This window comes from Cyanistes caeruleus, chromosome 1, assembly GCF_971803275.1.
Source record: "Cyanistes caeruleus chromosome 1, bCyaCae1.hap1.1, whole genome shotgun sequence".
NCBI lineage: Eukaryota > Metazoa > Chordata > Aves > Passeriformes > Paridae > Cyanistes > Cyanistes caeruleus.
In genome coordinates this window covers 88,078,311-88,091,408 of record NC_141701.1, presented here as the reverse complement: position 1 = coordinate 88,091,408, position 13,098 = coordinate 88,078,311, and the positions used below count along the sequence as shown (strand labels likewise).

General features: G+C 38.8%; 1 protein-coding gene across 2 annotated transcripts; it reads left to right on the top strand.

Annotated features, from left to right (window-relative positions):
- Window positions 1-539: 539 nt before the first annotated feature.
- LOC111923809 (uncharacterized) lies at window positions 540-12,518 on the top strand. 2 transcript variants are annotated; one of them, XR_015290338.1, is made up of 2 exons: window positions 540-6,974; window positions 9,753-12,518. XR_015290338.1 is itself a non-coding variant. In XM_086901515.1 (2 exons), the coding sequence occupies exon 2, from the start codon at window positions 5,973-5,975 to the stop codon at window positions 6,735-6,737; it is 765 nt and encodes a 254-aa protein (XP_086757641.1). In that variant the 5' UTR covers window positions 540-5,362; window positions 5,948-5,972; the 3' UTR covers window positions 6,738-9,710. The 2 variants fall into 2 exon arrangements, 1 of the variants encoding a protein (XP_086757641.1); XM_086901515.1 differs by lacking the exon at window positions 9,753-12,518 and having other exon boundaries at window positions 540-5,362; window positions 5,948-9,710.
- Window positions 12,519-13,098: the final 580 nt, after the last annotated feature.

Here is a 13,098-nt window from a genome sequence, read left to right as displayed (position 1 = left end):
CATTAGAAGAAAGGATTTTTCTCTCAGTGCATACTGGATGTAAACTGCAACTAGGCATGTGAGTTGTCTTCATATTCATTTTCACATCTGAAATCTAACAGCTAGGTTGAGTAATCCAGTATTCACCTGCCAGGCATGAAGTTCTTGCAGTATATGAGCAATACCTTTAAATCTTTTAATACTGGAGGTAATTCAAAATATTTCAAGTACCATCTTTTCTGCAGGAACAACTTTTTAGTCTCTTCTCCAGAGGAAGACTGTAATCCCAGGTTACATGATCTTCCACTTCAAATTATTTTGCATTTTCCTCTCTCCCTCTTCCTCACTTTGTTTTTTCCTGAACACATTGATGGGTATTCTACAAAATTTAAGTTAAAAATCATAGAAACAGAACCATCACACTGTAATTACTTTTAATTTTGTTACCATGAAACAAAATGTTTTCTTTATAATGGGGAAAAAAAATGAAAGCTTTCATACTTTAAAATTTCTTTTTCACTTACCAGTTTGGGGAAATTATTGTTGGAATTAAATTTTTTTTCAGTATATAATATGATTTTCTTTTTTACTATGAAAATGAATTATAGACAAGCATATACTCTCCATTAGAAACAGAAAAAGTAAGTGGGGTAAACTGGCATTTCTCAAGGTATTTTAAGGCACTATAAAGATTTCTATTTGTGCCCCTACTAGTTTGTAGGGTATACACTGTGGACATCCTTGTTGCAAAGCATTCTTTAACCACTCTAGAAATACGAGGTTTCCTTCATGTTGAAATGTGCTGGACTTTTTAGGAGCTGTATTTAAAGTGCTTCTTCAGCAGTCTGTTTGGCCCATTTGATGCCAGTTGGGTCTGTCTAGTACAGATTGGTCTGCTAAGATGGGAGAAAAATCAAGCAAAATCCCAGATTTGTGTAACCATGGGTTGTCCATTCCTACCTTGGCCTCTGTGACAACCTTCAGCTGCTCGTTGTGCAGGCTGAAGCAGATCCCTTAGTTCATAACAAGACTTTAGAAAGTCCTTTGTGGCTGCTTCAACATGAAAACACAACTCTGTGGATCTGATGGCAGGAATGTGGGCTTCAACTGGTTTGGGCAATGATGCTGTTATTCCTTCACTTGGTGAGCAGCGATTGAAATCATAAACTGTTGCTTTCCACATAGATGATAGGGAGAACAGCTGCTGCCTTGAGGAAAAATCAAACCATTTCACTTCTAGAATACCTTTATAAAGCCATATAAATGTACTTTCCATTTTGTGTACCTGGGAATAGCTAAGCCCAAGCATAGTTAGGGGTAGACTTGTTGAAATATTGCAGTGAAACTTGTCATCAAGCCCTTCCTAGTGTTTGGGTCACTTTGGCACCTGCAGTCTTAAGACTTCAAAGCTTACAAACACAACTCAAACTCAGTCTGAATGTAGTGTGAGCATACTCCTTTAGAGATTTTTACCTCTGACATGCATCTTTGTTGAGACTGGCAACAAGCCTGCTAATTTTTACCAGTTGTAACAGATTGTTTCAATGCCTTTTACCCTTTATATAAAGATGGTCTGCTGAAATGCCTGTATTTTCGTGTTTAAAGCCATTGAACCTTTCGTAACTGGTAAAATCATGTATTCACTCTACTTTTCTTAAATGTTTCCAGAACACACAACTGGGCTGCAGCTCTGTATATGTTCCTAATTTCCTTCTATCTCAAAGCCATGGAGATGTCCTATGATGCTTTTCCTCAACCCTGAAATATCTGGAGCACTTCCTGATGTCATTGATGGGCTCCATTTCTTATTTCTCTGTTTGTAGAAGGAGTGGAGAAACTCCTGGGTGTGGACAAGCAGAATGATGGCAATCCCTGGCTGGCCACTGGCCCCTTGGGATGCTGTTACCATTTGGTGCAATGCCGAGCAGCCTGTAATAACTCCTGCCTCTTTTGGGTAAGAGGGCAGAAGAAAGGGAACATATGACTTTCTTCCGTGACTTACTACCCTGTAAAAGGATTTTAAAAAATCTTTGGGTAAAAATTTAGGCCTCAGATGCACACATGTGAATCTTGCTGAGTTCTTAGAAGGCCATGTGAGTGTGTTTATTAACAAAGTATGGCTTTTGATCTTTAAGAACAATTAATATAAAATATGTAAAAACGCTACTGTTTAATAGGAAATTTTTTGATACTTTGTTAAAAACACTCCCCAAACTGAAATACAAAACAATGCAATATTCCAAGCCTTGATCTTTTAATGGTCTTTCTTCACCAATGCTTATCTCACCTTTGATGCTGTTTGTAAATGTGTTTGGCTCTTATGATTTGAAATTTAGTAAAATATTTGTACTTAATGAAGTAACAAGCTCAAGCACCTTTCTGTCCTCATATCTGTCCATACTTGAGAATGTTACCATATTTAGAAGAGAAATACTTGTCCTGGCTGCCTGCAGGGACTCCCCTGTGACCAGGCCTTTTCTGCTACCACACAAAACCCAACGGTGATGGCTCAGCACTCATTCCATAAGCTTGCAAGCACAGAGACTTTCAGCATGTGCTTACATTTATGATCCTGAAGGTTGCCCAGCACCTCTTGTAGCTATTACCTGAAAGAGTGTGATGGATTAAAAACCTGTGCTGACATAGACCTCTCAGGGGCCTGCAAGACTGACAGCTTGAAGGTGGCTCCCCAGGGTCTATTGACACCTTGAAACTGCTGCAGTTGCATCAACCTGTGAGTGGGTGGTAATGAAAGGCAGTGAACCTCGACCAGAGGCACCTTGGCTTTCATTTTACCTACCTGAAATTCTCGGTGTGTTGGTCTGACCTAAATGTTCACCATGAAATCTGAAGCAGCTTCTGCTTGGAAGGGTTTCCACAAGCAGAAAAACAGAAACCAGGGGTGAGCAAGTGGTACTGAGTCTGCCTGAGACAGGTTTTTAGGAGGAACAGCAAACTCTCCTATTTCCTCATCAGGGAAATAGCACAATGTGATTTTTGAAGAAGAAGCTAACATAAGACCTTTTCAGGTCTCCATTGGTCTGTCAAATAGCAAATAAAAGGATTAACTGTAGGAGCCACTTCATCAAGGTAACACTCTTAGATGAATAGGATTGTTGTGCTAACTCAGAACAAGCATTTGCATGTTTTCATTGAAATGAGGTGTGGTCTCATTCCCTATTCCCCAGTTTACACAAGAGACCTTTCTCCTGAAAAGTTTCCTCAAGTCTTCCTGGTTGTAAGACTGGATTTGTTCCCCCTTCTGTACTGGAGCATCTTTACTTTTTGGTTGAAGTGTTTAATATGTATTCACCTTCAGGCAGAAACTAAAGCTAGAACCTTTCCATCTGGTCCTTTAGCTGAGATTTTATGAAGTCACGAACAATAGAGGGAAGGGTGACAACAGAAACATACATGCAGCCCTAACCATAAAAAAGAACTTGTAATTTAGCAATAACAAATATATATATATTTACAGTATTTCTATTTTGCTGATTCTCAAACTCCAATGGACTGAATATTATTTTGCTATTAAGCTTCATGGATTACAGCTGAAGTCATAATATTCTATGAAAAACTATCTCAATGAGTTTGGATTGGAGTTTTATTGTGTAGTTGATTGTATCAGATGCTGTTTATTTCATTCAGATCCACATGTAAAAAACATTTATTATTATTTTTGGTGACATTAATTTGGTGTGCAAAATTACTTTTTGTCCCACTGCCCATCTCTTTAAAGAGTACTGACTAAAATTTTGCTGAAAAAATTAAAGCAGCAGAGAAATACTGCTAACAAACAAACATAAAACAGGACCCACAAACAAACAAAATTACAAAAAACACCCTGGAGACCGAAACTCTGTTTTTTTCATGCCTTGTTAGACTATTGGAAAATACTTATTTGCAGCAAATTGTTACAAAGGTAGAAGTGAGGAACAGAATTCTATAGCTTATAGAAAAGTATTGACATAGCTGGAGAGCAGGTACATTACCTAGCACCCATCCCCTGTCCTCTTTGTAGTTGGAAGTATGCCCTGCAGTGCTTTGGAGACAAGAGAAGCTGAAACCAAAAGATTCTCTACATAATGCTGTATTACAATGAACCTTTTCAATGTGTTAATACAGTAGAACCCCTGTTATCTGAATTCCATATTCTTCAATTACCGTAGCTTGTGATTCAGATAAATGGGAATCACCAAGACATAAACTTGCACTGTATATTAACTCACTGTATATTAATCTCTTTCTAGTATTATTTATATAATCTGCAGCATGATTTGGCACATAAGCACAGCAGATTTAGTTTATTTTACAAATTCAGTGCAAATTCTCTCTTGCACCAAAAAATGCATTCAAGTTACACCTCAAGGTACAAATCCAAATTAATGTTAACCAGGGTTTGCATGTTCAAGTTTGTAAGCATATCCTAGCAGATTCATCAGAAAGAAGGCTAGTCAGTGCAAATGAAAAATAAGAAATTATTATCTGTGTTGCAGCACATGTAGAAGTGAAGATAGGATCTACTTTCATTCTTTTCCAGCTGCTGGAAGATTTTAGATAGTGTTTTGGAATGCTTCTTTCTTCTATTTATATTCAAGAATGGAGTAGAGAAGGTCTCGAGGCAACTGAAGCCCTATGGTAAATTGATTGAAGTACATGCAGGTGGATAATTTGTGAATTTTGTTCCTGGCACTACAACAAGAGATGATGCTGAAGGTAGCTTTTCTGAACATCAGAAGTGCAGATAAAGTTTATTGTTTTGTGGGATTGTTTAGTTGGATGTAGTGCTGCTCTTTAAAGATTAGGCCAGCCTCATTAAACATAGGTGTATATTAACCACTTCGATCTACAGCTTCTGCCTGTCTTCATGTTTAGCATTTGGTTGGTGCTGAATGCTTACTTCATTTTTAGGTTTAACTTGTTCATGCAACTGAAGCTTATCTAATCTTTTTTTTCCTGAAGGAAAACAAACCTGGAGTCCAGAATACCTCATCCTCCTTTAGTGCTGTGCTACCTCCCTGCTGACTGTCAGGGATGGGAAGGGCAATAGGTATTGCCCCCTGTAAAATGGGTGAATGGGTATGTTTGGTTTTGAGGTGGGAAAAAAATGCCATCCAATCCTGATATTCATTTTGAAGCTCAAAGATGACATAGAAACTGCACGCCAGGGAGGAATGCCCACTGAGGAGGAAGAAAGCAGCCCTGCACTCCTCTGTGATTGGGACTGACTGTGTTGTTGCTGGGTGGAACAGCGTAATGCTGTTGCTGCTCCTGCTCCAGCACGGTGATGTTTCTGTTCCAGATTGTGCTGACTCACATTCAAGAAAATATGATACACAGACACAATGCACTGTAACTCTTTTCCTTCCCCTCTGTAACCTCGGTAAGTGTTTGGTTTCTTTTTCCTCTCTTTGGCTAGTGTGGTGCTAATATAGCTTTACTGTTAGAATTAATAGGAAGGGGAAAGGCAACCTTGTAAACAAACTGGTAGCAGACAGATTAATCTTGGAGAGGGCATTTAAATGCAACCTGCTGTTTGTGGTACCTCCACCTCCCTTTAAAGCTGATCAATCCCGATAACTCACCCATCTCTACAAACTACACTTGTTAGAGCTGTGTTCTTAAATGGGAGAAGTGCTTACAATGCCCATTTACAACTGTATTCTCTTTAATTAGTCAGCACAGCCAGTGCTGCAGGGATAGATCACTTGCCTTTAAAGATTTGAGAATGTTAATAGTACAGTAAATCATTTTAATTATTATTGGATTAATGTTGTGTCTCGAAGAACATCTAATGCAAATCACAAGAAATGGCCTGAAGTGACCCAAGGGTTGTGCTTTATTAGAAAAGTAATAGGTCCATTGCTTAAATATAAAAAGAGGTTCTTTCTTCAAATGTCACTCGGCACTGGGCTTTTCCATGTGTGTATGTGGAAATGAAATCCTTTTACTTCCACTTTGTCCACAGAAAGTTTCTGTAGCTCATGCATTAAATGGCTGAGACAGCAGCTATAATATCAAGAGATGAAGAGGAGATCCAAAACAGCAGTGATGATGAAGACCTATTTCCGACTCATGATGCTGTATCAGCATCCCCTGGTTGCTCTGCCAGCCCTTCTCTAGACAGCCTTGATGAAGACAAGGGAAGCTCAGCAGTGCCAGAAAGACTGTCTGTCCTCTCCAGCAGGGCAGTGGCCCAGCTAAAAGCCCTGACTGGCCCAGAGATGGGTAGTGGTGGCCAGGCACAGAGGACAGCCCCGGGGCTGGCTGAGCGTCCTCTGGCAGCCGTAGATGCATTGTTAGGTTCCTCCTCGTGCCCTGCAGCAGCTGATAACCTGCTGCCTGTGGACCTTGCCTCCCTGCATGCCAAAAGCGGAGGCAAATTGCATTCCGAGGCGCTGCAGGCCCCAAGGGTGCCCGGTGAGGCCGGCGAGGCCGTGCAGGCTGGGACTGACACACAGCAGGCAGCGAGCGGCATCGAGGGCAACGCGGCCTCTTGCGGTTTGGGCCGTGTGGTTTGGATGAAGGCCACAACAGTATTGGAGACCTTAGAAAATAAGAAAAAGGAGGAAAAGGAGAAGTACCGGCTCCAGCTAGCTATGTACCGACGGCTGCTGCTGCTGCGCTCCATCAGGAGTTTGCACAGACAGCTGGAGCAGCAGCAGGCCAGGCTGCAGGAATGCTATGGCACCGTGATAAATACAAAGAAAGAAGTGTTGAAACACATTTGCTCAACCTCGCCCTCACCTTTGCCATAATCGTGTTGTTGCCTGCAGAAATGAGCTTTGCAATGCCACCAGAACCCCCAGTAAGCTTGCATGCCATAGGGGTGGTGTCCTCCTGTGCGCCAAGCAGAGAGGAAACAGCAGCAACAGATCAACAAGAGAGGAGACAAGGCACAGCATTGGCCACTGAATTTATCTGGAGGAAAAGAAAAGAAGGGTGAACTTGTGCAAGAAGCTGAGTCCTGATGCCCGCCCATTCAAAGCCTCAAGGTGAAAAAGGATTTTTTTCAGCCAATAGGTTTGTAAAAAGAAAAAATCACTGCAAACTGGGAACATACTCTGTCACCTGATGCATAAAGGTGGCTGGATGCAAGGCTGCTGCCTGCTGAATATGTGATGTGGTACATCTCCCTTCTACTTTCAGAGCCAACAAAATTTGAACAGAATTACGGTTTATTTGTCTGCAAGAATACCTGAATTTTTAAAAAAACAGGATATTTGAAACACTTAGGCTCAGGTTTGATTATATCTACCTAACTCCCTGTTTTTCACAAAACTGCTAAGGACACTGTATGTTTGCAACATCTACTTTCCTTTAAATTTTTTGTCAGATTAATCAGAAATTATTGTGGGAAGGTAGGGCAGCCAAACACACACAGGGAAAGAGTGCAAATGCCTAAGCCTGATTTCCTCAGGAAAGTAAGCTAAAAACAAAGGCCTTGTAGTCTGATGTTGCACTGGAAACTCAGGCTGGCAGTGCCAGGGGAATGTTCAAGGTCTGCACAATTATTAATCTGCTGCTAATTCCCAGTGGCACTAGCATCTGCAAATCAAGCATATTTTGTGCCTTACTGCTGTCATTTAATGGAAGTTGGTGACAATTAGCACTTTTTATCCAGGTGTATTAGACATGTGGAAAACCCTGGAGCACTGTTTCTCCAATTGCAAGGTTAGGATGCCTGCAGGGAATTTGATGTCAGTATGCAACAAACATGCAGGGAAAAAAGAAAACAAAAAGATGCAACTTTTTTGTATGCATTTAAAAGGCAATGTGTGTCACTGTTACTGAACAGCAAATTAAATAGTTTAATGTCCTGTTTTAGGATCAGATTCTAGAAGAAAAGATACAGAAAAGTTTACTATTCTAGGATTCCAAGGGATATGGAAAAATCATATTTTTTTCAGATATTTATTTCTGATCATACCGGCTTTCCTTTCCCCATTGTTTTTTATTGTTTTTTTTAAAATATAATAGATTAACTAGATGGACAATCCAACAGCTTCAGGTGTGGGGTTTTTTTCTGCATAAAAATACATCCTATCTGCATGAGAATAACGTGCTATATATAGGAAAATTTTTATTCTCACCTTTTTTCGGTGCATATACGGAGCGGGGTATGTGTGTGTTGGTATATGCACACACACACAACTCCCTGTATTCAAGAGGTTGTGAAAGGCTGGTGCTTCTTTTTCTCTAGCAGAAGCAGGAATAATCTCTCAAAATAATCTCTGCTGTCTACGAGGAGTTTGGTTGATTAGATTCACATGCACACATCTGTGAGCAAGGTATTGAAGTAATTCAACAAATGAAGTGCAGCACAACATTGTCATTATTCCGTCTTTGTATTTCTGCGCACCCAAAATTATGGAAGCCCCCTGGGTATGCACAACCTTAGATAGGTTCATTCATTTCCTTGGGCCCTTGTGTAGCCTCTCATGCAGCACAAACCAGTAACTTTGAATGCAGAATTACCATAGAAACATCCTTGGAATCAAGGAGATATTTGAAGGAGCATCCTCTACTGCCTCATTTGGGGAATTCAGGTTGCCAGAGGCCTTTAGTGGGCTACAGAAGAGAGCTGGTGGCCGCATGTGACTGGGAAACATTACTCCTGAGCTCTGATCCTGTCTAGCTCCCTGCTCAGCCTTGGGAAAGCTGTTCTCTCAGCAATGCAGGTTTCCTAAAGAAAATATGCTTAAATACTAAACTTGCCTCTAAGGTAATCTGTTCTTTCTTCACGTGCCTCTCAAGAAGGATTCAAGGAGTTGATCATGGCCAATAGGGCCATGTAAAGATTTTTATATCCCCTCTCTGTACTTCTTGAACTGGAAAAGCCATTTTGTCATTGGTTAAGAGTAACTGTTATGTGATGAGCAAACCACTACGATGTCACATCCTTTGGGGAAAAATGTCTTAGAGAAGGGTCACATCTTAAAAATATGGCTGCATTTTGAAACCAAATGTCAAATGGTTTCCATTAGAAAGAGAGTCAAAATGGATATTGCTGTTAATGTTAGCCGACTTTTGCAGTGAAAAAGAATTATATTTTGAAATGTATTCAGGTTGACTAATACTATCATGTAACTTTCCACTGAAATAAAATAGATCAATGAATATACAATATTCCTCCCCCACAAACTACTAAAAATTCCTGTTAAAACAAAGTAACTGTTTTTCCTCTGTGGCTGCTGAAGTACAGCATTGTCCTGCATTTGCTGCAAGAGTGCCCTGCATTACTGCATAGAGCTACCTATATTGTCATATTTGCATTAAAGAGTGACTAGAATAAGATTAAGAAATACTTTTCACATAACAACCAGTGCAGAAATAGTTAGTCTGTCAATCTGTCCAACTGTAAATTCTTTGTGGCAGAATGGTGATAATATTTGTTTTCTACAACATCTCATAAAATTCCTTGATCCTAACTGGGATTAGTAGATGCTTCTGCATTATGAATATTAAATACCAAAAGATTTGTGCATGAGCAATGCTGTCTGATAGCTGGCAGGAAAATGAAGCTGAGAGTTATTCTGTGTGTGCACACTCTTGCCATGTAGTACTTCTATGGATACATGAAAAATAAATATTAACTGAGGAAATAACATCAGATTTTGCAAGAATTTTTTTAGCTGGCGTTTCTGGTGTGATTACTAATAAGTGCAGTTAGACAAACCAGTTAAAAGCAATATGATTTTTAAAATAAATTATTTTAGAACCTTGGAAAATGTGGCTTAACAGCTATGTTTTTTTTTCCTTGTATGTTTCAGTGTATTTTGGGACTCGAAAGCCAGTGAGAAAGTTCCAGAATGCCATGGGTAACTCTTGGAGGTGTTTTCAAGCATATCAGATTGAGCAGCAGTCTGAGGTTGAATTAAAGTGTTTCCTCTCATATTGTTTGACCTCCGCATGTTCTTAAGAAGTTTGGTCATTTGGGTGAGGTCCAAAGAAATTTCTTAAAATTTGTATTTTTATCTGAATTCAACTCATGGCCCTCAAAGGAACTGGGCTGATGATGACAAAATGAGGAGTTTCAGTAGGGCCTTTCTCCTCGTTATCTTTACTGGCTGCCAGAGATTGCCAAACTAATGAATTCTATGAGAAATTTTTCCTGCAACCCAACAACTTGTGTACTTTTACAGCAAAGGTTGAAGATAAATGATATTGCCTGAGTCATAAGATCCTGCTGCTCACCTATTTCTGAAATGGCAGAAAATAAGAATGGGTTTACTGTGAAAGAGTGGAATATTTAAAAGCTGTCAGCCCTCTTGGAATGGAAACACTAAAAAAGTTGTAGCTTGTGCCAACCTAAACCCAAGAAACATTCAAGAACAGAATGGAGTTATACATACATACATACATACATACATACATATATGTATATATGTGCACATATATATATACACACACACTTGAGTGACAGAATACATTACTGAGATGTTCTTTAACACAAATGCTTTTCTTCTGCATCTCCAGCATTTCAGTTAGCTAATCTGCTGTCCTGGAGTTCACAGTCAGATCTGTGGTTTTGCTGTTTCTGTCCTTGATGGTCATGAGTCAGCTAAGATAAACAGCCCACCTTAACATGTTTGCTTATTACCTTTTGTGATGTAGCTGTGTGAGGGATTTGTTCAGTTCATCCTTCCTGAGATTTTCCTATGTGTCTAACACATTTTTTAATTAGGATAGTGACAATTTTATGTATTTAAATTAGTAAATTAGTGATGTTTTGGCAAACTTATGAGCCATGTACTACTAAATGCAGATCACCCTGCACTGTTCTTGAAACTGTGAAAATTGTGGGCTCTGGTCATGACATAAGCATACAAAACATAGATTTAAAGATCAGGTTGCTTAAATCTTTCCTGGATGATGAGTAGACTAGGAGAAACCCTTTAGAATCCTTGTTGCAGTCTATTTCTATAAATGTTATGAATCTAGGATATAAATGAATCCAATTTTCTCTAGAATTGGAGAGGCCTTTTGCTTATAACTGTTGAAAGCAGCGCAGTAATACAAAGTTAGTTTTGGGATACACTTGAGTTGGACTGTACTCCAAAAGCATTCAGCAAGGAGTTAGTTTTAAAACTCAGAGATTCAGAGTGTGATATCCAAAACCCTGGATGGTGGATGGAGGAGTGGAACTACAAGGATGAGAGGTTTCAGGGTCTGATTTTTAATGCAGCATGCAGAATGCCACACTGGAGTGTTCCGTTTCTCAGTTAAAGATAACCTTTTACTTCTTCTCACCCCTGAAAAACCCTTTTGGATCATTAGGCTAGAAGCCTTCTAACAGTTGATTGTGCAATATGCAAGTTGATACCCATCTCTGAATCTGAGTGGCCAAAATTTATACGTATAACTTACTCCCCTAAACCTGGCTGCCAGCTAAATTGTAATATATTAAAGTTGAGTGTCCTACTGATTTTCAATGTCATTTGAATCTGTGCCAGGACTTTGAGGTATGCCTTATGCATGTTCCTTCTTTATTTTGATGCATTTCTATCTCCTGGTGTCTTAAAACAACTACAAATGTCTCGTGTGGAAATAATCTTTGTCTTTCTGGATTTTCTGCTTTTGGAGAAGGCTTTCCCATAAGTCCCTTGTGCAATTGAAGAAAGAGGAGTTAGTTGTTTTTTATTTAAAAATGTAATTTAGTGAAAACTTGAATCAGGGGAGAGGGTTCTGTGAAAACATTTTTAGAGGTTTTGCTTAAATGTTGAAAATAACAGAGGTTCTTACAGCTGCAGATAAGTTTCCCTAACTGTATTGATCATCTTCTCACACAATTTTAGCCAAGTCTACAAAACAAATGAAAAAGTTCCCTCCATATCTGACAAATGAATTCTCTAAGTCCGCAGCCCAAAGTGACTTGTATGTGCATGAGAAGCAAGAAATTGTTGACAATCTCAATAAAAGTTACATTTTCCCTTTGATGAGTGGGGGTTGGAAAAGAAAGGGAATTGTGTGACCATTCATCACAGCACCAGGCTCGTTAGTACCCAGGAACTTTCTACTCTAAATGACAAAGAGTTTCACTGTCACCAAGGAGAAATTGCTGCTGACCTTAGACCTCTTTTTGGAAAGTAAAATAATGGAGCACAGGAGCAGAGTTTGATATTTGACTGAATTCTACACAATTATCATGCATGTGTATATAATAAAATTAATTCTGTGTCTCTGCATTGTAGCCTCAGGCAAGCAGCGTACAATCAGTTTTGTATGTATAATAGATCACAGAGTTGTTCATGAATAATACAAATGCATTGAGCAGATACTAGTGAGTGAGGATGTTTGTCTTTGCATGGAATCGAAGTGAACATGTAATATTGTGATAATATATATTTGATGAATTCAGGTCTGACTTGTCTTTGCCATAGCCTGCTAATTCCCCGACAAGGGTTGCCACAATAATTGAGTTTCCAATAACATTATGATTATTTCCACATGATAATTTAATTGTAGGTATTTTTTAATATTGTAATAATGTAGATTTGTGATTATTATGCATTTGCATGCAGATTTTCATGGTGTCTTGGAGCACATCCCTACATTTATAACTTAATTTCCTCTATTATTGCATATATATTTTGGGATGAACTCATTAATGCAAACTAAAAAAAAGAGTAGGTCTTTTTGGTCATTTTGCCTTTATTATAAATGGTTGAAAGCTTTGCTCATTTTTTTAGAACAGCCTAAACAAGTGAATAAACAAAAGACAACTGTAATTCATGGATGGATTAATTTAAAATAATAATGTAATTACAAATCATGGCAGATTTGTCTGGGGTAATTGGGATGTAGACTGGTACAAATTTTGCTTTACTGAGACAAAGCTTGTTTAAATGAATCACCAAGTTTAGTAGAGGCTGTTTTCCATTCTTCCAGTTCCCCAATAGAACATGATGGCAAAGTAACGCTGGCTCAAGATTCTTGGGTGCCTGTACAAATGGGTATAACAACATAGAACCTGGAACTTCTGTATCTAGCTAATTATATTATTATACAATTTTATTATATATAATATTATTTTGGCAAGCAAAATATCCAGATAGAGTAGAGTTGTATATACAGAGTCATGACACCATCAGGAGTTTCAATCAGTTAATTTGTCCA

What these genes read in the sequence shown, in the direction of transcription:
- LOC111923809 (XM_086901515.1), top strand. Translation starts at nt 5,973, where the DNA reads ATGGCTGAGACAGCAGCTATAATATCAAGAGATGAAGAGGAGATCCAA.